Raw genomic sequence first — 27,084 nt, 5'->3', positions numbered from 1 at the left:
TAAATGTCTCTCTTGGTTTAAACATTGTTTTAGGGGCCTCTTTGTTACAGTTTAGCTTATATTCTAACTGATATCTTAGACTATATCTTCAAACACAGATTTCAAAGAGTATACAATTATTCTTAGAATGGCTTTTTATAATATTCTGAATTTTAGAACCGTGAACCAAAGACGTGCTTGTTAGCCACAGAATGCCCATAAGTAGTGATTCTTCTTCAAAGAAATGTCCTCTATTCTATAGTCACTGCTTTATTTTTCTAATCTGCAAGTTTATAATTTATAAAAAAAAAAAAAACCTGGTTCATTTCATATTAACCTTGGATTTCTGATCTGTTCTTAGCCAAAAAGAACACTTAGTTCTGCATCACATCACAGCAAAGCAATTATTTACAGATTTAAATTAATATTATGAAAACAAATGAAAGTAGTACATAAGATTTAACCAGTTCAGGCACAGTGCAGGGGCTGTTGGAGACTATATAAACAAATTCCAACTCAAGTGTACATTGGTTGCACATGAAAGTTTTACACCATAGCAAAGACAAACAAAATGAGCATATAAACAAGAAAACAGGATATACCATTTTATAACAGCACCATGAAGAAGCCTTGGCTAAGAGTTTGCCAAAAGTTATATCCTGAGATATTTCAAGACCAAAAGACTTTCACATTTGTGCAGTGCTATTCAGAAGTAAACACATTCTCACAATTGCTTTTGTTTGGAGAGGGACTGGTGTGAAATAACTGAAGCTTGATTTGAAGCTATTTTGTACTGTTCTTGTCCAGAACCTTGTGGTGGTGAAGGTAGTGGGGTTTCAGGAGTTGCTGAAAAAGAATCATAGAATTGTCTGTGATGGTAGCACTCAACCTCTCCACCCCCATTAGCCCTACACAATGCCAACATGCATTATTATATTTTGGAAACATTTTTTAAAAGATCATATGTAAAGTACTGATTTGTATAATGCATTTTCAGTGTATAAGCATACTAATGGAAAAGCAATCTCATCTTCCTCCCCAAATAGCATTAAATAGCAAAAGATCATGCACACACAAAAATCTTCATAGTCACTTTTTGGTATTCCTTTCCTAAAAGCATTCATGAGCATTTAATTTCCTAACAAATGCAGTAGAAAGAAGTCAATGACAAAAATTAACAGAATGTTAGTTTTTTCAAATATTAGTAAGCAATCTTCATAATATTTGTAATCAAAATGCACATAAAATTAAAATATATTTGGTTTGGAGTCTACTAATTCAGATATATTAGATGGCATAAAAAAATTAGAATTAAGATACTTTATAAGTGTTCTGAAATCTAAGCTATAATCAGAAGTGTCTGAAACACACTGGCTCTGTTGCCTCACAATTATTCTATTACAATTGAGCTTGCTGGTCCCTTCTCCTTCAATGCAAAGAGTAAGCTTGAGTAATTAAATGTAAAAGAAATTGAATTGAATATAAAAAGTTCTAATTTGAATACTTCACTGTCTAGTATTTCTTCCTATGGGAACTTTTACCATATAAAATAATCCAGAAGCTATTGTGGAATTAAAAAAAAAAAACTTGAACTATTTTATTACTCACAGATATTATTTCATATGTTTAACAAAACTAATGGCTTGGAAATGTTTGGTCAGCCTGTGGCACTGTAAACTTTATAGAGTTTTATTTTTTCCCCTCAGTTTTTAAAACCTCTACATAAAAACAAGAAAACTCCCCTTTATCAGTCATTAATACATTAATTTTATATTATTGTTAATATAGATTAATAATTACTTATAAATAACATTTTTATATGCAGTTTGATTGACAAAAAGAATATCCAAAATTTTCTTTCAAATTATTTCTGGATATTTAGAATGGATTTAAAATTGAAGTGGCCCTCTCTGAAAGTCCAAAAAAAAAAAAAAAAATGAATTGAACTTAAATTGTTTGTTGAACAAGTTTTGGGTTTGCATAAATTATACACCATTTTTTAAAAGCAAAGTCAAGTTTAACTTTACAAGTGACTCTCATAAATATTATGCTGAAAGAGGGGAAATTAAAATTGTGATGATGAGATTCTTAAAATATAAGGAACAGCAAATATGTTTTAAAAATACTAGAGCATTAGTATTTAAAAGGTAAAAGATTCTACTGCAATGGACTTCTCAAACTGCCTTGCCAGTTGGTGCTTGATGTGTTGTTACTATGTTTTACTCTGGAGTTTATGAATAAGTGATTTGTAAGAGAAATAATTGCATAGACTTTCTGGCATTGAGCTCTCTTCTTCTCTCCTTCCTCTTATTAATTTATTAAATGTAAAACAACATTACTTTGCAAGGATGGTCCTAAATCAATCTCTTTCATTGGGACCTACGCAATAAGTATGCCATATTATTTCCAGAATTTGTATTTTTCCAAACAATTCCATTTCTCATGAACTAAAAAAAAATTGTTTTGGATACAATTTGCCTAAAGCTCTACCATTATTTATATCTAAAGGACAGCACCCAGTTCTGTAGTCTCAACTTACCCAGCCACTAGCTAGCAATCAAGTGGAACTCCTAAAATTGTTATTACATTACATGGAGCACTTGGGTAAAACACATTGCAACTGGTTATTAAAGACTATTGTAAATTCAGTAGGCAGTGCAACTGTAAATAATAATTATATCACAATAATTCAAGTCACCTCAGTGAGACAGCTGGTTTGGCACTAAAGGCAATGAATCCAAGGTAAATCTTGAATTCACCAGTATAAATTCATAAGCAATCAGTTTTAGATATCTTTATCAAAAAAAATGTTTATCGCCAGAGTAGCTTAGAAAACTGGACTCTGCATTAAAGCTCCAACAATATTCAGTTAACTTAGCTACTAACAACTTCTAATATTTACATAGTCATTTGAGTTCCAAAGAGAAGCAGCTCTCACTTTGCACAACTCTGCTACACAAAAACTACAATTACCATGGCTTAAATTGCACTACTCTTGTAACAACACTGTTCAAATTTCAATTCCCATGGTAACTCACGTTAACTGTAACTGCATAAATATAAAACTTCACTACTAACTCTTCCGTCTACAAATGCCTGCATAAATGACAGATGTGTTTTGTAATCAGTTACTGATCACATCTGTCTGATTGATCACTGAACATCTTTTCTTCAGTCCACACGCTGGCAACAAAGTTTAAAGTTCCATTGGTTCCTTGTCTCCCTATGATAAATTCATGTAACATTTTACAAAAAAAAAAAAAAAAAAAATGGATAACTGAAAGAGAATTGGCCAGTTAAGATGAAAGCAAAGAAATGAAATGTGATTATGCAGGAAGTGAAATCCAAATCCAAAGTAGCTGAGCATGGGAACAGGGACACAGCCACTGTCTGAGCCTCTCAAAATTCAGCTAGGAAGTGAAGAAAGAAAAACTGATGAGGAAAATCAATGTGATGAAAGGAACAACATTGTCGAAAAGAAAGTCAAATCAGCAAAAACCTTCGCATCAAATAAGTTCTCAGAGATATTTCAGGAAATTAAACATACAAAGGATCAAATGTTGGAAAAATGATCCAAACTTCCAAAGGAGTAAAATTCATCAGGACACAGAGAACATTTACACTTCCAAATTGTAAATTTTATTTTATATATATATATATATATATATATATATATATATATATATATAGAGAGAGAGAGAGAGAGAGAGAGAGAGAGAGGCAGAAAGCACTGTGCAAACTACTCTTCACAATGCACAAAGAAATAAAAAACTATTTCTCAATGTTTCTAATGTTTTAGAGTAAAAAAGATTATTCAATTTATCTATACATTTATAAACTATAGGTAAGTGAATTCTTAATGTTTTGACATTTTTAAAGATCATAAGCAACACAATGTTTCCACTGATTATTAGGATTCCTTTGTGTGATTGCAAGTTATGTGATCCTTTTTATGGTCCTGCACCATCATGCAGAGCTAGGACTTCCTGTCTGTTCTTTTGTGTTCCTAAAACCCATGAAGTTCACATTTTCTGTGTATGAAACAAAAAATCTTATCTAGAGAGAATAAATAACTAACTGAATATAACAATTTCCCACAATTTAGTCCTGGAGATAAAATTGTACCCACTTTTTTTTTTTTTTTTTTTTGCAATTTATGGGTACTATTGGAGACTTACCCAAATTCAACTATTTCTCAAATAATTAAGTTTCAGAATGTTGTGTTAGAAAAGTAGCTCAGATACTTACAGATCTGATCCGTATGAACCAATGTTGACATGGGACCTAAAAGTATAGTTTGTCCAGTTAATGGATCTTGAGACAAATGTGGGTGCATTGGATGATGAAGATGGTTTCCATCATTGGAAGCACCTAAAGAAGATAAAGATAGATGCTTGCATTAGTGATATTTATGGAGAATGGCAGGTTTATCTTGGCACAAATATTTGACAGCTTAAATATTGCTGTTTTTACCAAGTGCTTTTTGAGAATTCAAATGTAAATTGATAGAGCCACTATCATAGTAAAGACAATGTCAGCTTTCACTGCACATTGGCTAGATGAATGTTGTAGCATAATGTTGTTTATTAATAATGGATCTTGTGTGCCATTTCCTGGAATCATTAGGTTTACTGCGTATTATTAAAACAATTCCAAGAATCACTTACCTCAAGTTTATGGTATTTGGGACCACCCTAATACAATAATCAACCTTTATTTCAGAAAGATATTAAGCACCAGAAAAGTTAAAACAAAAATAGTGACTTTAAAAGGACATTTAATCTATATCAAACCTTAAATTATTTCTTAACTTATTCCTCACATTTTATTTGCAGCATTAAAATCTCATTTTCTTCTTCTACAATTTTGTGTCAATAACCCAGGAGCAAAAATGTTCATTTTAAGCTATTTAGTATGTGTGTGTGTGTGTGTGTGTGTGTGTGTGTGTGTTTAGGCTATTTTACAATACCTATATTCTTTAAGATTTAAAGGAATTAGGAGATACACACACACACACCACACACTCCTCAAGAGGTCCTAAAAATAGGTAGTACATTTCTATTTTCCTTATATGGAAATATTTGAAAATTGAAGTAAAAGGGTCTATGGAGGAAAGATGGTGAATTCTGGTAAGAATGGGGATTTGAATCTTTTCCAGTTATTTTTATCCCACTCTAAAGGGTTTTTGCAGACTTTCTAAATGTAACAAATTGAATTTATTATGTCATGGCAGAAGAAGATAAAAATCAGGAGGAACATAAGGCAACTTGAAAAGATGAGATAAATGTAGACAAAAAAGTAAGTAAATCGGGCAAACATGCTCTAAGCTACTTAGTGTGATTTGAATCAATATAATAGAAATTCTTAAATGTACTCACCACCCAGTAGCATTTCCTGAAGCAGGTTGTCAATTTTAACCATTCCAAAAAGCTTCACAAACTGTATTTGCTCGATCATTTGCCACGTGATGCTCTGCAGCGTGGGCAGGAGCAAGAGCAGCTCCCCAAACCTGCCCCGGGAGTCATACTGCCTGTCGTTGATGTAGTCCTCTAGACTGATCTGCACTTGGAACCGCATGTTCTTAATTTTTACTGGGTCACTTAGTCCTTTTGCATCTAATAAAGAGACAAAAGGCACAATTTGAAGATTGAATCAAGCTAGCGAATGAGAGGAGCTATTCTAATACGAATAATTAGTTTAATTTTCATTATTTTATTTTTAAGGGGATTTTGAAAACAAACCTGGGTCAAAAAACACAATTGCCTTCAAGCAAGCATACTCATTGTCATCAATCTGGATTTCTTGAAATGGTCGGACAAGCTCATCGAGAACCCGATTGGCCACACGGCTGATCTCAACTTCACAGCTGTTTCGGTGAATGACATAGTTGTTGCCTAAGAGAAAAAGAAAAAGGAACTACCTCCTCACCCAAATTGTCAGATATTTAAGGTTTTACAAACCAAGGTTTAGAAGGAGTCCTTAGGGCTTCATCTCTCAGTAGTGTTTAGCGATGTTCGACCTTATGCATACTTAAAGGATCAATAACAATGATAATGGGATCACATGCATTTTAACAACCTCACTCGCTGGTGATAGCACAAAAGTACAGACGAATACAAGCTAATAATTGACAGGGGAAAATCAAAATATAATGATTAGCTCTCCTCTTTGTCAGTCACCTATTAGTGTCTTACTCATTAATGAACATAATACAAATCCTAAAGAATCTTCCTTGCTTACAGTGGATTAAAAACAGCACTCCTTAGGTGCCCCAGGCCTAGGAAGGAATAAGAACTATTGAGACAGTTTTAAGACGTCTGAATAAAGGAAGTTGATTTTTCAGAATGAGCATGTGTTTTCTCATGAGTTCCCTCCATGGATGGTACATTCCCTCTTCTGGATTTCTTTAAATAGAGGTGAGATGATCACTATAAGGAGCTGGACTTAAACGAGTTCATCAATTGGCTAGAGAACTGAATCACCCAACCACCTCAAGATCTTTCTAACTTAGAAATTCATATGATGAATGTGCATTATGGTTTCTGAAAGAAAGCTAAATTATTATTTTCTGTTTGTATAAAAAGCATAATATTCCAAATTCTTCCACTGTAGTCTAAGACAATTGTTACATTTTTGACCTTGAATGCCCCCCAAAGGCCCAGGTATCCAAGGCTTGGTTGCCAGCTCATGGAAGGTGGTGGAACCTTTAAAATGTGGGGCCTAGTAGGAGGAAGTGAGGTCCATGGGGTCATGCCCTTGAAGAGGATATGGGGACCTGTAGCCCCCTCCAGGCCACCGTACAGTGAGCACCTGTGCTACACACTCCACACCATGATGCTGTGCCTCACCAAATGCCCAAAGTGACGGGACCAATTGACTGAAAATTCCACAAATATGTGAAACAAAATAAACCTTTGAAGCTGATTATCTCAGATCATAGTAATAGGAAGTTGACTAACAAGGATCTTCAGGGTAACAATATGTCCAAAGTACTCATTCAACATAGCCTCACTCTGGTTTTCCACCCAGCTTTATTGAGTTATGAGAGACAAAAACATTGTATATATTTAAAGTATACTGTAATTTTGTATTTGGGTATCCATATACATTGGGAAATGATTATTATAATTGAGCTAATATATCCATCCTCTCACATAATTAATTACCCTTTTCTGGGGGAATCTTAAACCTTTCTTACAAAAAGTTAACTATTCAGTGTAAAATGATTAGAATTATATAACAGACACTGTTTTCTAGGGGATATTGCATTCAGATCTATAGGGAGAACACTATTTGAGATGCTTATTAGGAATACAGAAGTGTTTAACAGAATTTCAGGGCGTAGTCTGCAGTCATGTGATATGGTTTAGAATTCTGGCTCTCTCCTACCTTTATGCTCTTAGATAAACATAATCTGCCTCTGTTTTCTCATCAGCAAATTAGACTGAACAGAAGAGTACTTATTTAAATGATTAAATGAGAGCATGTATGTATATGTAAAGTACTTAGAGTAGAGCATTTATGTAATGAGCCCTCACTAAACCTTAGCAATTGTTACATTGTGTTCCATTCATCTATCACAGAAAAATTAACTCATCTGCCCGATGAGGGAGCACAAACCAGAAAGCCCAACTGAGGAGGCCAAGGCAGAAGGATTGCAAATTGAAGGCCAGCCTCAGGAATTTAGCAAGACCCTGTCTCAAAATAAAAAACAGCTGGGAATGTAGCCCTGTGGTAAAGCCCCTGGGTTCAATCCCAGTACTAAATAAACAAACTACTCAAATTCTCATTTTGCACAAAGCATGGAGAGGTAAATCTAACAAACATTAGAAGGATCTCAACACTCAAAATCTAATTTATGGAATGAATCTAACAGAATCATGTTATATACATATATAAATGCACCAAAGAGAATATTTCCTTTATGTATATGGAGAACATACCAATCAAAAATAAACAAATAAAGAACTGAAAAGAAGATAAGACGATAGAAAAGCAAAAGGGAGGAGGAGAGGAAGGAGAAATGGGTATTGAAATAAAATTCCTTGTATGTATATATTTATGTCAAAAGGAACCCAGATACTATGTATAAACATGATGCTGTCATAAAAAAAATCTATTTTGTGAGTTAAGTAAAGGTGGAGTATTGGAACAATTAATGAAAACAAATATTTCCATCTGAGTCTTTCTCCATCTTCACCTGCCATGCTATTTTGCTTTTTCTATCACTTTTATAAGAATTCTTCAAACATTCCATCAAACTTTTTTCCCTGATTATTTTATAGTATATTAGGGGCAATGAGATCCTAGTGGTTAATCACATTAGAGTATAAAATAGTTATTAAGCAAACAACGAAAGAGTGTGAAAATACACTGGAACTCCGCAGGTAGTCATTTAAATCATTAATTCTTTGCTCTGCTGAGACTTAACACACCTCAATACTATATTTATTTAGCAATATCTCCATTTCATTTTTAAATGTTAATGGTCCCTGATCATTTCACTGCTCTCTGAACTTACACACAATCAAGGCAAGAAAGTATAAAGCTGAGTGAGGACATAATCAATTAAGTCCAACCTGTGAAGCAAGAGTACCATTGACAGTGTCTGTGAATGCTTGGGACATATAGAATAAATGATTTCTTCTTAAATTAAAAAAAATGTATATATACACTTACCCAAAAGCAAAATATCTTTATACATCATGGATCTTTTCGTAGCTCCAAGCAGTAAGTGCTCCCCTGCGTGAGCTCTCAACAGGGCCACCTTAATGGAAAATTCCAAGTTTAACAATTAATTATAAAATATAATGATTAAAAGATGGCATAATATGAGCCTGATTAAGTTTCAATGTTCTTTAAGCATGGGGCTTTTTTTTTTCATTTTATTCTAATAAACTATAATATTCATAGGCATTTGCTATCAGTAATCCTTCTAGTTTTCTACCCTAGTATGTCAATAGAATGTATTTCTGAAATTTCTAAAAGGACTTAACAAGTGACACAATGGCATGAGAAGAAAAGCAGATCAGTTCACTGTTTTGGAGGGAAACAGAATCAGGCTAGAGCTCAGATCTCAGCTTGACCACTTAGGACCCTTTAACCTTGGTGAGGTCAACCTGTATGTTTGGGACTCATCTGATTTCATCTGTAAAGTGGAGGTGGAGATAAAACATCTCAGAGTTTGCTCATAACGACTAAGGTATAAAATTTATGTAAAACATAATTTCCTGCACATAATAAACTAAATAAACAAAGGCAAAGCAAGGACTTGTAGTGAAGAAAAGATAAAGATCTGGGTTCTGCCACCTTCCAGGTTGAGCTTCTGATTCTGTGCATTAAGTTCTACAATGAGCTTCATTCCTATACTCAGCTGCAGGTGTGGGCACCACCACAAGGAAGAATAGGAAGCATTTCAAATGCAATGCCTACCAATGTCAGGCTTCTCTGATGATTTAATCACCTTAGTGCAAAATGTTTGTTTACATCCAAAAAGGAGTCTAACTATACAGAAAATCTCAGTGCTACCTCTCAAAATAAAAGCCAAGTCCATCCACTGCTTTCAGGAGTCCAGGCTCTTGCCATTTGTGGCCTGGACCATCCACACTCAGTAGGTATTTTTGCTTTCCTTCTGGGTTCTCCATTATACATCCTTCTACATCATCCTTCAAAGGGATATTTTTAGAATAGTAACCTCTTAATATCATCCCCCCGCTGAAAAAACTCTTAATGGTTTCTTATTGTTCTTAGGATACAATCCAAACTCTCCAATCCTGGCTTCCTAGGTGATGGAAGAAATAGGGGAGGTTCCATGTTCTGCCCTGATCTCCACATTTCTGACTTTATCGTGAAACACTCCTTGTTCACATTGTTCCTGCCTGACTCACAACCCTTGCACATGCTGTTCCAGGACCCAGTATGCTTTCTGCTTGGATCTCAATGTGCCTGACCCCTTGTGAATCAGCTCTCAGGAAATATCTTCTCGGATCCTCACTATAAAGTATCTCTTTTCATCCCCAGTCTTTTTCTAACAACTCATTCTATGTCATTTTATAGCATTTTATAGAACTTTTCCCCACCTAGAATTAACTTACTCATAATTTGTATATTTTTTATTGTCTGTCTCTCCCAAATAAAAAACAAACTTTATGAGACTAGTAAGGCAATCTGTATTTTCCTGGCAGATTACCCACAGCGCCTAAAAATGCACAGGTGTCTCCTAATAAATATTCATTGGATAAAATTAAGGAATGAACTTAAATCTAGGGTTTAGTTTCAGAAACTGTGGAGATAACACCTTATAACACAGAACTCCCTAGAGAATTAAATGAAATAATGTGATTGATAATGTATCTTAAAGCTAATTCCACAGAACCTTAACCATACCACAATACACATTCACTAAACCATGGCTATTAATTTTATACTGTCAATATTAAGTGTCAGTTAGCAAACAAAACCATTTTTGACTGGTTACTGGATTTTAATTTCCCAGTATTTAAATCATTGTCTTCATACAAAAGTCAGCAACTTTTAAACAAGAATGGTAATAAAAGTATAAAGCTGATAAATAACGTAAGCTTACTTATATTGCTTGGGGTGAGACTAGTAGGTTTTAGCAATTTAGTATTATTCATTCTGGCATAACTTTCTCAGTCAAGCTATCTTTATGACATGTCAATAACAGTGACTCATTCCAGGAAAGCAGTTATGGAACATTTTAAGAATTATTTCAGATTTCACAGTATTTTTTTTCTTTGTAACCAGGTGAAATGTTCTTTCAGAAATATAACATCTCACTTCCTAGGATAATTTTTGTTCTCTGTGTAAATATTTTGCATTGTTTTTACACAATCATTCCCCTCCCCTTTATTATTTCTTTATTTTTATGTACCAAAGATAAAGAACACTGGTCAAAAGGTGTATAAATATAACGGGGTATAACACTTAACATGATTGTTTTTCTCAATGTGATAAGCAAGGAAACTTTCAAATGATTTTCATCTACTGAAAAAATATATCCTACTTAGTACAAAGAATTCAAAATGAATCTGAAACAAACTAAACTTCATAGACTAATTAGGAAATCCAAGCTCTTAATTTATTAAAATATCTCAACATATACAAAAATATAACAATGCATGTATCAGGAAAAGATGACTGTGTCTAATTTTTATTATTTCTCTAGACTTCAGATCATGAATCTGTAGACTTTTTTCCATAACTTTAATTTTTATATAATAAATGCTAGAAGAAAATTAATAGTACAAAGGACAAATCTTACATTTTAATTGTATAAAGCATCACAAAGACATCAACATATCCTGTTGGGTTTCTGTTTAGGACTGGTCAAGTATTTCCGAGGGATTTTATGTGGGATCTTAGGGAAACCCAAGATACCACAATTTGCCTTTTACCCCTGGACATTTGCTCTTCTAATACCTTGACTCAAAAATGATAGTTATTTGCTGGTCTTTTTCCCTTACATAGGCTCTTGAAACTCCAAGAGGGCAGAACCGTGTTTTGATCAACTCTTATCCAATCAATAAGTCTGCAAGACCTCTAAAACAGAAGTCAAACAGTAATGCCTCTGTATAGAACAAAAAGGGGAAAAGATAAGAAGACCAATCCTTTTCTCACAAGGTAATTTCTCCATTACCTAATATAGTAAATGTGTTACAAATGGGATTCAAGGGGCACAAAACTAAGAAATTTTCAAAATCTGTTTTAAAGCAGTCACAATGTCTTCAATTTATACCTGGTCATCCAGTGGTAACTCACAGAAGGCAGGAATATATTTAGCCCATTCCACCAAGACTAAAAGCTGCTGTTTCATAGATTCGCAGACATCACCAATACTTGCAATTTTCTTAACATTTATGTCAGTGCTGACCCCAGGGCTTGAGGCTGAGATCTGGCATTAAGAAGAACATTATATTCACTTATCATTTAAAATAATATATAGCACTATTTCCTTGTTTCCCCATAACTGTGTGAAGTAAACACCAGTGAAGCAGGCAAAATATCATTGTCACAGGATCTTAAAATGTATTAAACATTCTTTATTTGAGAAATAAAATACATATCCTTTTTCAAGTAAAACTGAAAGCAGTCAATAGATAGCGCCACACTCTGACAGGAGTATCTTGTTTAAAAGCCAAATGTTTCAACTAAGTTATCACAACTTTGGGAGAGTTTCACACTTCAATAGGCTACATAAAGAGATAGGTAATGTCCACATGAAATATGCTTTGTGATTTTATTTTTAACTAAAATTAAAATTCCATTAAGGAAGTCCATCTTCAATTTATTGATCTTTACTCAGAATTCATTTATTAAGTGGATAAAGTTTACCAAATTGGGAAGAAAAGATTTAGACAGGAAACCAGAAATACTTGTGATGCTGCATTAAACAAAAGCCCATCAAAATAAAACTAAGGGAACCAAACTCTGACTCAACTATGTTTCAGAGCTTAACATATAATGGTACATTTTTAAAACTGCAAATAATATGAATAATACAAATACGTGGTGTTAAAAAGTGATTTAAAATACTATCTAAAAGTTTTTGTGAACTTTGTTTTTGAACATGAATCTGTGTGTGTCTTCATGTGTACCTGGAACTTCTTCACAACCCCCCCCCCCCCACTTAAACCATTCTGTAAATGGTTTATTGGACCATCAAGTAATCTTCAAGTAATAATGATGATAATGGGAATGTCAACCTCATCATATTACCTTTGTGTTATCAAAAACGAAAGTAGCCTCACTGACTCTTTATGAGAACTGATTACTTACCTATTTCATAATTGGCTTTATAATAGAAAAATATTATTTTTACTTTATAATAGAAAAATATTATTAATGTTTCTAGTAGGGGCAATGCTAAAATAAACTTTCTTTAAAAGATTTCCTCACTAGATCCTTAAGTGGTTTATTTTTATGCATGTAACTAATTATTTTAAAAAATTTAGACCTGATATTATAGAAACTTAAAATAATAAAGCTGTGTTTCCTCTGTGCTTTCTGAATTCTGGGTCTGCATTTAAATACCTGTTTCCATAGCAGACGTCAAGGTGACTTCTTAAGTTCAGAAATCATCTTCAGAGAAAGAAGCCCTAATGACAAGTCTTCACTATGCTTTCTAAATGTTATAGCAACTGATTTTACAGAATCAACCAATAGCATAAAATACTTCTTCCCCCTCAACATTGTGGTATGCAGTAATAACTTTTTTTTTTTTTTTTTTTTTTTGGCACCAGAGATTGAACCCAGGGGCACTTAACCACTGAGCAACATCCCCAGCCCTTTTTATGTTTTGAGACAGGGCCTTGCTAAGTTGCATGGGGCTAGATAACTTGCTGAGGCCAGCTTTCAACTTGCTATCCTCCTGCCTCTTCCTCCAGAGCCACTGGGATTACTGGCATGCACCACTGCACTTGGCCATTAAGAACTATTAATCAACCTTATAAACAAACTCTTTTCTTCCCTCGAAACAATCTTAAACTGAAATTCATTTGCTTGTTCTTTTTATAATAGGGTCTTGTTAAAAAAAAAAAAAAGTCAAAATCAAATCAGCAGTTCACCGAATGCTTACAAATTAAAAGTCTTAGACTTGTGTAGGTGTGATTTACTTTAGACATGAGCACATTCAGATGAACTTGGATTATTTTAGCATTATGCTAATGTGCAAATAGCCATTTCATTCTGTTACACAAAGCTAGATACTGGGATGCAGTGCGTACCTGGCGAGACCGAATTTCAGCTTGTGACAGTGTGTTTATGGAAGGGATATTGCTGCCATCGAATGTGCTTCTTCTGGTGCTTATTCTATCACGTTCATTTTGCACAGCTAAGACAGAAAAGGCAGAGTATTACTGGTTAAATCTCTTTAAGATGTGTCATGATATACAGTTTGAAATTAAACACATACACACACACACACACACACACACACACACACACAAAGCAAGAAATAGTCTTTCTTAAAGACCATGCTGATAGAAAGTTGAACTGTTCATTCTGTACCATTTTCAAAAGTTGGAGTAGCCAGGGACTTGTCTCTGTCACTAGAGCTCATAAAATACTATTTGGGACTTCATTATGGCAAGCATGCTATTGGTTAACCTGTTTTGCCATGTTAAGTTTTTGATAGATTGGTTTTCTATTCTCTCAAACTATATGCTAACTAGAGGAAGAATGTCACCTATCAGATTGACCAGGTCAAAGATAAGAGTGTATTTGCTCCTAGAAGATTTGAGTCATCAATTTTGAAATTCTATTTTCTTTTTCCTAAGCACTACCAGAATAGAAAGTAAGTTTATTTTATCTTAGATGATTTTAAGGTTGTAATATTATGATCCCTTATGATATACTGTCATTGAGATAATTTACAGGTGTAAATTTAAAAAATTAATTAAAAAAATAAAATAAAATAAAATAAAAAAAGCTGTATGAGTCTGTGGAATCTCCTGAAAAGACTAAGGTTTGAGCAACAGCTTTTTGGAAAAAAAAAATTCTTTCAAGTTATATGAAAGTCTCTAGAGAAGAGGTAGAAATGCGTCCTTTTTTCAGAAGGGAAAAGAATAAAAATGTATTTCTCCAAATTCCTTTCTGAAAATTACATTTTTAAATATAAAGAAGAGCCAGAAGAGAAGAATTAGCTTATATATTTGTATAAATACTCATATAAACAACAAAACAAGACAGATGTCAAGATGAATTTTAAAAGTTGGAAGGCAAAGAGAAAAATACAGCTTAGCATACCAAACTGTTTAGGTTAATGTTCTAGTCTGTTCTGTTGGAAAGATAGACTGTTAAACTGTAAAATTTTGGGCAATTATTATTTTATTATAGAAATACACCAAAGTCTTGTAACAGAGACCCTAAACTTATTATTAATTATGAAGTCCATTACGTTAGAAGAAAAAATACTGGACTTTTTCAGTTTATGAGAAAGTAAGTAGTCTTTAAGTTGGAGTGATTTATTAATATTTTATTTTAATAATCACATTTACTGATAGCTTACACAGGTTTTTGTGTTTTTTTTTCCTTTACCAGAGACTTATTGATTTTCAACCTGAACTGACTCATTCAGAAATGCATATGTAGAAACAAAAAAATTAAGATGTTTCTTATGTTTTTTAAAATTTCATTTACATGATCAAGTTTAACCCATGAGCTCCATCCCCAATCTCTTTTTTTATGTTTAATTTTAATTTGTTATGACAACAGAATGCATTACAATTCATATTACACGTATAGAGCACAATTTTTCATACCTCTGGTTGTATACAAAGTAGAGTCACATCCTTTGTGTCTTCATACATGTACTTAGGCTAATGATAACCATTGCATTCCACTGTCTTTCCTATCCCTATGCCCCTCCCAGTCTTTCTTATTTTTTATTGTGAGACAAGGTCTCACGAAGTTGCTTAGGGACTTGCTAAGTTGCTGAGGCTGACTTTGAAATTTGTAATCCTCTGGGCTCAGCCTCCTGAGTCACTGGGATTCTAGGCATGCACCACCATACCTGGCTGATAATCCAATATTTAAAAAAATAAGTTAATTTCATAAATTGTAAAATTCATAAAGGAAATATAAAACTGTTATTTGTTTACAATTTACTAGAGGTAAAGTTTGGGGATCACACAGGAATGGAGGGAGACAATTGACAAAGTATTTAATTAATCCCATAAACTACCCAATAGAGCTCTTAGGACATAACAATGTCATTTTTAAAATGAAAAATTGTTTTTGCTTTAATGTTATGAACTTTTTTTTTTTTTTTGGTCTTCTTTTAAGATTAGCAACCTGAGAAATGCTAATGGATTTTTTTTTTTACAATTTTAAAATACTGAGAGATAAAGGAAAAAACTAGCTATGTTCAAAAAGAATTTGATGTATTTTAACTTCTTTAGTATACTGATTTTATTCAATTTTATTTTTCAGCACATTATATACTGTGAACAATGGCTTATTATAGACACAGGCATGTAGCAAAACTGAAAGGAATAAACCCTTGTAGCTTTTATGCCTGCCAGTGTTTAGAATGTGCTCATCACATTTGTGTCTAAACTACCCATGTTCAGAATGTACCAGAATATAATCAGATGTTTAATATGTTCAAAATGAACTTAATATATACCATATAATAATAAATACCATATCAATCTATTGTCTCTGTCCCTTGATAGAATATAAACTCTCTAAAAGGGAGGATCATTTTGTCTATTTTGTTTAGTGCCAAAACCTCAACACCTAGAACAGTGATTGGGAAATAGTGTTCAATAGCTATTTGTTAGATGGATGAACATATGAAAAAGTAGATGTTCCATTAATGTTCATGAAATGAATAAAGATATTTGATTATTATTAAGGATAAAAATGTGTTTAAAATATATTTATAAACTCAATCTATTCATAGATTTTGCAATTTATCTTTTGAACTGTATTTTGGAATGCTGTTTGGACAATAATTTTGTTGGCCACATAGTATAGTGTTGGGGAGAATTATGTCAGTAGTCAGATAATCAATCACAAGATAAAGACTGGCTCCACCACTTAAAGCTGGGTATCTATCGGTATCGTGGGCTAAATACTTTAAGTCAAAGAACTCTTTCACAGATTCTTCACTACTATATTGAGGAAAATCAGAATAAAGTAAAAAAGGTTATTGTAATTAATGAGAATATTTGTGCATTCCATTTTTCATTAATAATGTTAACTATCATCATCATCACTACTTTTTACCTTCTTTTTTCATTCCTGCTCGAAAACACTTTCTTAATCGACAGTATCTACATTGATTCCTTTTGTCCTTGTCAACAACACATTGGCGACTGAACCTATAACATCAAACATATATGTTAGCTTACAGCAAACTATCATTTGTCAAAAAATAAAATATACAAACAAATGGATTTTAAATAAGTATAGTCTAATGTTGCTCAACAGAAAGAAGGTATAAGACAATTAAATTGTTTCCAGGCTCATAATCAGCATGTATATGGAAATATAAGCCTCACCTCTCACACAGTCTTTATAATAAAATAAAACTGAGTGACTAAGTTTTACCCAGTGTACATGATCATTTCTATCATGAGTCATGAAAGTTCAACCTAGTTTTAGACATCTTCTGATGTAAATTCTAGTTGCTTAATGCTAAGTGGTTTCAATGTGAGACAGAATATATCAGAACTCCATTCACCTACACTTTTATACTTTCTCTCCTTTTAAACATTCTTCAACTAATTTTCAATGACCTCACTTCCAACTGAAATCTATACTAAATGCCAAATTACACAGCTGGGTATGCAGCTCACTGGAAGGACCTGAGGCTCTGGGTTTAATTCCCATCAGCTGGAGAGTCAACTTGCAAATCAAAAGACAATTGACAACATCATTGAGAATGTAGTTTCTGCATAAGGATGTATCACTTCACACACATTAGGAAAAAACCAAAAAACAAAAAACAGGCAATCCAGTGTTGGTGGGGATGTGGAAAACTTAGAATCGTCACATACATTACAATATTAAATGCTGCTGCTGCTTAGAAAGAAAGAAAGCTTGACATTTTCTCACAAATTAAACATAGAGCTGACATCTGAGACAGTGATTCCACACTAGGGACATAACAAAATTTCTGTCGGTATCAGAATTATTCATAAGAGCCAAAAGTGGAGAGATATGCAGATGAATAAAACGTGGTATATCTACACAATTTAAATCTTACCATTTGTCAATAAATAGAAATAAGTTCTGATACTTGTTACAACATTTCTAACTTAAATAAAGCAAGTCAGATTCAAGAGGACACATATGTTATGATTTCATATACATGAAATGGCAGCACACAACTGTAATGCCAGAGACTCGGGAGACTGAGGCAGAAGGATCACAAGTTCAAGACCAGCCTCAGCAACCTAGCAAGGCCCTAAGCAACTTAGTGATACCCTATCTCTAAATAAAAAAAAAGAACAAGGCCTGGGTAATGTAGTTCAGTGCTCAAGCACCCCTGGGTTCCGCCCCTGGGACCAAAAGAAAGGAAAAGAGGAAAGTTCAGAAGAGGATTATTAGTCTTTTAAGTAAGATTAGTAATTACCTCATATTGTTGAAAAAGGAGCTGGGGCAATTGGGAAGTGATTTCTAAAGGTTTCTTTGTAGGGTATGAAAATGTTCTAAATTGATTGTTTTGATGGTCACACAAATCTGAGTATGCTAAAAAAAAAAAACTGTATTATGTACTTAAAAATATATATAGTCTGTTCTAAACCTAGTTTGCCATTCACTCTTGGTAGAACTTGAGGATATTAAATGACATCAATCTTCATTTGTAAAATGGGGCAAAGGTCTTGCCTTAAAAGACTGTTGTGTGAATGTACTTCAGAGTTTGGGGCACATGTTAATCATATAATAAACAATAACATTTCTTCAAAACTCTTATCCATGGGCACTGATATATACTGATCATTTGAAGTTGATTATTAAATGATGAGAATAAAGGAATGCATTTTATTACATATAAAATTTTTCTTTAAAATACATGGGTGACCACTTAAAATTGAATGAGATGTTAAAGCCTACTTCAAATGAGCTAAAGGAGAGATGTGTATTCAGAGTGAGGAAAAACCTTGTTCATTTTAAATGACAGTTGAGAAGACTCAGGAGAGAGGATCTGATGGCTAAAAATCACAAGAAGGAAAACATGGCCAATCAACACTAAATTAGTAGCAAAATTGAATAAACATATTATTAAATACCTACGGTATATGAAATCCTCGTATAGAGATTAAACAGATGAATATTACCTTTCTCTTCCATTCAAGAAAATTATAATCCAGTAGATCATACAGAAATTTATAATTAGCCATTATCAAAAGCATCATGTGAGAAGTACTGAAATAGGAGTTTAAAGTGCTTTAGGAAGGACAGTCTGGTTTTCTGTGTGATGAAACAGAGAATCTGGAGGTAGAATTTCTGAATCTCAGGAACTGCATCAATCTTAAGTCAAAAACACTTTTTGCTCCTAAATATAGGAGCACCAACATCACTATTTTCTATGTGGAAAATCACAGCATTTGCTTAATATCAAAACATGTAAGTGGGGCTATGTTTGCAGCAGCATGCATTATGCTTAGGAGCAAGAAGTTAAACTGTACTTGTGACTAGGATAGTTTCAAAACTTCTAAAAGCTGTTTCGGGAGCAGTTCTTCCTACCATCCCCAGACAGACCCCGTGAAAATCCCAAAGCTCTTGTCTTGGTCCTCTCAGCTTCTTAAAAGCTGTTCTTGGATTTAGGTGTGTGAACTGACATTTTTCATATATGTATATTACACTTTTAACAGACCACCTAATTCCAAAAAATGTCTATGTGTTATTTTGCTTTTATTTTAGGTGTTAATTACTCAGGAGTGCTCAACAATTAAGGTAATCCTACAGAAAATGTTTATGATGGAGGAAATTTATTCACCTTTTACTTCCATAATTTTTATGTCTACATAAGCAAAACCCATGTCAATACATATTTTTGTTTATTTACCAGGCTTTTAAAGTGAATAATTGATACACCTTTTAGCTGTTAGCTTAGATCAAACTTTCCTGAAAAAAATTTGTAGGGAACCCTAGGAAGATATTTCAGGATTTGGCTATTCATATTAACTTTTATTACAACCTGGAAAATCAAATGACATCTTGGGAGAAGGCTAACTCCTCCTTAAATGACCATTTTCTTAAAACAATGTAAAAATGCTAACATCCTTTTCATTGACAAAGCAAATACAGATTTTCTTCTGTTATTGATTTTGGTCAGTAGCCCATATTCAACTTAGATATAATATGCCTTCAAGAACTGTCATATTGCCAGGCTCAGTGGCACATGATTATAATCCCAATTGCTCAGAGGCTGAGACAGTCAGCCTCAGCACAAGAGAGGTGCTAAGCAACTTAGTGAGACCCTGTCTCTAAAGAAAACACAAAATAGAGCTGGAGATGTGGCTCAGTGGTCAGGAGACCCTGAGTTCCCTCCCCAGTACTCCCCCCCGCCCCATGCACAAAAAAAGAAATGTCATATCAATAAGGATGCAATAATTAAACCTAACCTGTGTTGTGATATTGACAAGATAACATTTAAAAAAAAACTATGTATGTCACATAAAATGTAGGTAAGAAAGCTTTAGACAAGACATTTAAATTCAATGTCACAAAAAAAGGTAGCATGAGAAACAAGTTTAAATTTTAGAACTGAAAATTAAATTTCATTCATGGAAACCAACAATGTCCAAAATCATCTGTACTTTTAAAATTTTGTTTTAAAAGCTCCAAGCTGTAATGCAACACTAAAAAGAAAATCAACATAAGAAGAAATAAACACATTGAGAAACCATTTAAGTACAGATTTTAAAAATGTATAGTGGTACACAAGCATGGTAAAACAATAAAGAGACACACGGAAAAGATCAACATCAAATTCCAGATGGTAGGTACCTCAGGGAGTCTAGGTAGACAGAGAAAGTGGGAGGAAGCCATTGGAAGATTCAGCTATTTTGGTCTAAAATGGGTGGTAGGTGGATTTTTTTTTATTTATATCTTTTTAAGTCTAATCTGTTTCATAAAAGAAGAACCACCTGTATACATACCCCCCACACACTCTTTCATTGTCAGATAGAATTTTTCTACATAGAGCTACAGATATAAGGAAGCTCAAAATATTTTTTTTTCTTTTTGCTTTTATTTTTGCAGGGTGGGAGGTACTAGGGATTCGACACAGGGAAACTTTACCAATGAATTCTACCCCCAGATCTTTTTATTTTTTATTTGGAGATAGGGTCTCCCTGAGTTACCTAAGGCCTTGATAAATTGCTGAGGCTGGCTTTGAACTCACAATCCTCCTGCTTCAGCTTCCAGAGCCAGTGGGATTACAGGAGTGCACCTGGCTCTTCCCTTACTTTTTGCATGCTATTTCAAATATCTCAAAAGATCATTTTCCTTAATGGAGCATGTGAAGTACCTGCAGGAATAAACATGACTCTTGCGTATGCTGCGTCGAAAGAAGCCCTTGCACCCGTCACAGCTCGATGCCCCATAGTGTTTTCCTGTTGCTCTGTCCCCACATATCGCACACAGACAGTTGACACCAACACCGTTGTCTGTGGTATTCATACTTGTTGTCTCTGGGGCAGAACTATCTGTTAAAAAAAAAAAATGATGAATAGATTTAGAGTTAGTACTGAATATTCTTGATTAAATTGCTCTAAAAATTATACAGGGGCCCCAAAGAGTCCATTTCATGACTTGCTGGAATCTTTAAATCAGGGCTTTTCTTTTAAACTCTGGCTGGTTCTTTCATAACTCCCATCTCATATTTCTGACCATTAGATTTTGGGAATTCATGGGGTTCAGTGCCCTGTAATACTTTTTCCCAAAGGAAACTTATACAGTTGCATGACATTAAAAATCATCTGTATAATGGGGAAAAAAATCTTTAAATATTGTTTCTAATCTTATCTTTCCTGTGGAAATCAGCCTGAAATGCTCAAGTACATATTTAATATCTTCACTTTGAAGAAAAATAAAAATGATAAATTAATGTGTCAAAAACTAGAACTTTGATTTTTTTTTCCATCTGTAGAACTTGTTCTTTCTTCAGTCTTCCTTATATAAGCCAATGGTTTCATCTAGTCCCTGGAGCCAAAAACTTGAGAGTCATCCTTGCATCCTTTTGGTCATCTTTCCTTTCCAACTCAGTAGTAAATTAATATTTGAAATATACATTTATTCCAAAGATTTCCACCTTTATCCAATTGATCATCATCCCTCCCATGGACTTCTGCAACACCTTCCCATCTAACTTCCCTGCTTCTTTTAAAAAAATTTTTATTATAATTTGTTATATATGACAGCAGAATGCATTAAAATTCATATTACACATATAGAGCACAATTTTTTATATCTCTGGTTGTATACAAAGTATATTCAGACCATTCTTGTCTTCATGTATGTACTTCGGGTAATGATATCCATCTCAATTCACCATCTTTTTGACCCTCTTGCCCCTCCCTTCCCCTCCTTCCCCTTTGCCCTATCTAGAGTTTGTCTAATCTTTCCATAGTCCCCCACCCAACCCTACTACAAATCAGCCTCCTTTTATAAGAGAAAACATTAGGTATTTGGTTTTGGGGATTGGCTAACTACACTTTGCATCCATTTACCTGCAAATGCCATGATTTTATTCTCTTTTATTGCTGAATAATATTCCATTGTGTACATATACCACATTTTCTTTATCCATTCATCTACTGAAGGGCATCTAGAGTATTCTACAGTTTAGCTATTGTGAATTATGCTGCAATAAACATTGATGTAGCTGTATCCTTGTAGCATGCTGTTTTTAAGTCCTTTGGGTATAGACCGAGGAGTGGGACAGCTGGGTCAAAAGGTGATTCCATTCCCAGTTTTCCAAAGAATCTCCACACTGCTTTCCATATTGACTGCACCATTTTGCAGTCCCACCAGCAATGTATGAGTGTGGCTCCCCCCCCCAACATCCTCACCAACACTTACTGTTGTTTGTATTCTAACTTCCCTGCTTTTAAACTTGTTCCCCCATCTGTTTATTACCTCAAAGTCACCCAAGTGATCTTGACATAAGAAATCCATACCATGTCACTCTTCTGTGTCTAACCCACCATGATGTGTTACTAGATAGAATAAATCCTATGCCCTTACCCGGGCCTGTAAAACACTGCATGATAAAATTCCCTGCCTTTGCCAACCCTACCTCTCTGAACCCAGTGTTTGGTATCACTTTTCATCCTGTTTACTATTCTTCAGCAGTGTTACCATTTTTTGTTTGTTTCTTGAAGCCCTAATTTGACCCTGGACCTTTTACACTTGTCTGGAAGGAAATTTCTTCTGTAAAACTTTAAAAAGTTACCTCTCATCTACCCTTCAAGTAGAACTTGGAGCTTGGCTATTATTATTATTTTTATAGAAATGCCCTTGCCTAAAATTATATTATGTATTGGTTTGCTCATTTGTAACCCATCTTTATGCACAGAATATAACTTCAAGATGTCAGAGAATTTATCTGTTTTCCAGCTCTTAGAATTGTGCCGGCATCTACAGGGCATCTAATGTATAGTTGTTTTGTGTGTGTGTGTTGTTTTTTTTTTGGGGGGGGGCATGATGTTGGGACTTGAACCCAGGGCCTTGTGCATGCTAGGCAAGCACTCTACCAACTGAGCTATACCCCCAGCCCCCTAATGTATAGTTTTGTAAGAACAGGCATTAAAAATAAATATGTAGTAAATAAATATATCTTAAATGAGTTGATATTGTTGAATGCATCTTTAAAATCTGTATGTACTCAAAATATATTAACTATAAGGTAATATATTCCAAGTACAGTAGCACATGCCTCTAATTCCAGCTACTCAGAAGACTGAAAAAGGGGGAGTATCGTCATTTCAGGGACCACTTATGCAACTTAGCAAGACTCTATCTCAGAAAACAAAACAAAACAAAATCTGGAGGCTATGGCAGGAGGATCTCAAGTTCAAATCTTACCTCAGCAACTTAGCGAGGCCCTAAGCAACTTTATGAGACCCTGTCTCAAGATAAACAATATTTTTAAATAGGTCATATGATGTGGTTCAGTGGTTAAGTGCCCCTGGTTCAATACTTGACAGACTGCGCCCTCCCTTCACCCTTCCCCCAAAATAGAAGAGGCTAAGTGGCTCAGGAGGATCATGAGTTCAAAGCCAGCCTCAGCAAAAGCAAGGTACTAAGATACTCAGTGGAACCCTGTCTCTAAATAAAATATTTTAAAAAGGCTAGGGATGTGGCTCAGTGGTTGAGTGCCCCTGAGGTACCCATCCCCCACCAAAAAACAGGCAAAGATATAGCTCAGAAGTAAAATTCTCCTGAATTCAGTCCCCAGTACCCTCCACATGTAGTATATTAAAATTTTAATTTACCATAAATTATATAATAATAAAGAACTCATTATATCTCTATTTAATATAAAAAAATAAAATTAAAGGTTGTCATATCCCAGTTACACCCCATGACATCACGTTTATTCTACTTACTAATGCTTCTGAATAAACTGCTGTATATAATTTCATAAAGTCATAAAAAACTTTAATGGGAATATATTTAAGGTTCATCATCCTACACTATAGAACTAAAATGCAAAGAATTTTTCTTTTAGTAACATTAACAAAAACATTAGCCATATGGAAGTCAGTGTTTAAAATGGATTATATTCTAAATATTAGGTGGAAATATTAAAAACAAATTTAATTCTAAGTTTACAATAGTTACATATAATTGACAGTTATTATAAACAAGTTAAATAATAATTGAAAAATAGCCATACAATTTAGTTATTATAGCATACATTGGTAAATTCTTATAGTAAATCTGTTGGTATCATTTAGGAAGCTAGAGTCATTTTTTAAAGTCATGATTCTATTGAGAAATTCTATGAAACATGTCTACTCAAAATAATTACTTCCTAAGAGTTGAACAATAGGTTCATTTTAACTCTATTTGTGCTTAAATTTCAGAATTCATCTTTTGACAATTTTTTTAAAACCTCCCTGTTAAAAAGGAAATATAACTGGAATTTGATTACTGGAAATATAACCAGAACATGTGTCATAAAAATTGTACATTAAAGTAGAATATTAGGATACTTTTACCATAAATGATTTCTCAATCCTGACCTAAACACACAAGCACACACACACACACACAAAAAAAAAAAAAAAATTCCAAAGTATACACAATTATAAGATATTCAAAGTTCTAACAATTACAGTCTGTCTTGGACAAGACTTATACTTGGGGAAAAATCTAAATTCAAAGACAATAGCAAACTGTATTATACAAAGACAATTCATGTCTTATTTAAAGTTAAAATGTTACAGTAGATAAATACCAAGAGCTTTGTATGGCTAAACATTAGCCTGTCAAGTGAGGTTATAATATAAACCTCTATTTCTTTTCATATTTCTGTTCAACACAAAAGCTTGGCAGTGATTTTAAATGTAGTTTCTCCTCAGCAGCAACCAAAAACTGGAATAATGAAAGGAGGAGGCAATCAGTAAACGTATTCAGTGTTCTATAGAAACTTTGTTCCATAAGTCATTCTAAATATTGCATAGAAAATATTTTTTTCACAGCCAATCTGCCAATGTTATTTATTACTGTGATTTACAGCAAATAAAATATCTGCTGAAACTACTCTTTTTACCTCTCTAACTAGCCCATGACAGAATTCTGAGGTTACTTTATTACACAAAACTGGGTTTTTCTACTTGTAACATAAAATAGCCATAGCATTATTAATTTAAATTTTGTGATGAAGTGCAAAAACTCAGATTTGTATCCTTAAAAAACAAGACTTGATTTCTCCAGCAATAAAACCCTGAGCCACCACCTTTGGGAAGCTCAATTTCACTTCTCCCTGCTATGTTTACTTTTTCATAGATCTATAAGCAGATGAGCACTCACCATTTGAATTATATAAAATCTGCATCGTTTCAAATTCCAAAGTGGTATAATTTGGGTCCAAAACTTCACTGTAATTTCCCACGTCCATGTCCAGAATCGGTTCTGATATCCTCATCATCGACTGAGAGACACACATACAAGTGGCACCTCAAGCCCAGAAAAACTTAGTGTTTTGCTTTCAATCTGAGAGTGATAATCCAGAGCTAAGTGTAACTGAGTGACTTAAGAGCTGCAGTGGGAGGGGCTGTAAAACTGTAACCATCCTGCAACAGGTCATATTTTACCTCTTTCTTGTTTTATGACATATGAGAACAACTCCTTGTGATAATCTTGGAATGCTTCATGGAATTGCCTTATCTGAAGTGCTTAGTGAACTAACATGATTTTCTAAATTGATTTCCAGTAGACAATAAATAAGGTCATTAAGAGAAGGATTAAACAGAAAAGGGAATCTCTCAAGTTTTAAGCAGCAATTATAATGTGAATTATTATAATAGCCACGGGGGCTTGGAACCATCAATATACCACATATTCTGAAAGGCAAAATTTACTGTTATAAAATTGATGTGTCAAGACTATAAATGAAGACTGAACAGTTTCAAGCTTTCTTACCTGTACAATAAAACTTTATTTTGGAGGAAGATGAATTTGAAATTTGTAATGACAGGAATTTATGGTACATTCCAGTATCTTCCTGGGAAAATTCCTAATGTAACAGTCTGTCAGTTTCTGGGGTTTTGTGCTTTCATATTTGTAAATCTCCCATAGTTAGAGTAGTGTATTTTAGTTATTCAATTAATCATTGTTAAATAAGAAGATTTCATTTTTTTTTTCATTTCTGATGCTTGTTACATTACCAGGCATTAACTGAAGTAAAATTGTCCCTAACATGTGGATTTACACATATCCATCATCAATCTTCATCAATATAACATGTATATCTTTTATGTATATTTATGGCATTTAGAGTTTGGGGAATATTTAGATGATGGGATTCAATGAGCATATTTTATTGACATGAAAATACATGCATTGACATAATCTTCAAAGAAAGAATTGTAGTACCATTTACATTATAAATTCGAGAATTCATTTTTCTACATTTGTGAAGATTAAAACAAAGTAATTCTTCTTAATCAATATCTTATATTAATGAAACTTGTGAATATACTGTCTTAGATATCATTGTAGTTTTCATCCAGAAAAGCTGTCCTAATATAAATTAAAATCATGTCCCATGTCAAGGATCTTGAAGAAAACCATAGTCAAATTAACAGCCAAATTTACTAAATCAAACAATGATCATTAGAACAGTCCTTTTGCTCTCATGTTCTGTATACTTTTACTCATCTTAACTATATAATAATAAAAATAATATTGTTGAACAAATTTTAGACTAGTATTCTCTAATGAAGACAAAACATATTGAGTTTTTGGAGAAGTTACAGCAAAAAAATATTTGTTTTTATTTATACAAATATTTCTCATTGTGTGGTAAAGTAACAAAGATGTGTTTCTTGTGAGGATGAAAAGGATAAATCATGCATTGGTCCCAATCTTTCTCATCGATGTGGTTACTAGCCAATG

General features: G+C 33.6%; 1 protein-coding gene across 1 annotated transcript; it reads right to left on the bottom strand.

The window, feature by feature from the left end:
- Positions 1 to 703: 703 nt before the first annotated feature.
- Positions 704 to 25,633, bottom strand: Hnf4g (hepatocyte nuclear factor 4 gamma). The gene is made up of 10 exons (XM_076836037.1): positions 25,498 to 25,633; positions 20,987 to 21,164; positions 16,732 to 16,826; positions 13,725 to 13,831; positions 11,738 to 11,893; positions 8,659 to 8,746; positions 5,721 to 5,873; positions 5,358 to 5,594; positions 4,228 to 4,350; positions 704 to 825 (listed from the first exon to the last, which is right to left on the bottom strand). Exons 1-10 carry the CDS (start codon positions 25,631 to 25,633, stop codon positions 704 to 706), a joined length of 1,395 nt encoding a protein of 464 aa, XP_076692152.1.
- Between the last annotated feature and the right edge of the window lie 1,451 nt (positions 25,634 to 27,084).

The sequence above is a fragment of the Callospermophilus lateralis genome, chromosome 16 (assembly GCF_048772815.1).
Source record: "Callospermophilus lateralis isolate mCalLat2 chromosome 16, mCalLat2.hap1, whole genome shotgun sequence".
NCBI lineage: Eukaryota > Metazoa > Chordata > Mammalia > Rodentia > Sciuridae > Callospermophilus > Callospermophilus lateralis.
The sequence above is the reverse complement of the archived record's forward strand: the minus strand, read 5'-3'. Positions and strand labels throughout refer to the sequence as shown.

Bases quoted from the DNA above. Each gene is read 5' to 3' on its own strand.
- Hnf4g (XM_076836037.1), bottom strand. From the start codon at position 25,633: ATGTGTGTCTCTCAGTCGATGATGAGGATATCAGAACCGATTCTGGAC. The intron at 16,827-20,986 runs GTACTTCACATG...TTGATGTTATAG, and splicing joins AGTCATGTTTATTCCTGCAG to GTTCAGTCGCCAATGTGTTG. The intron at 5,874-8,658 runs GTAAGTGTATAT...TTTTTCTCTTAG, and splicing joins TAAAGATATTTTGCTTTTGG to GCAACAACTATGTCATTCAC.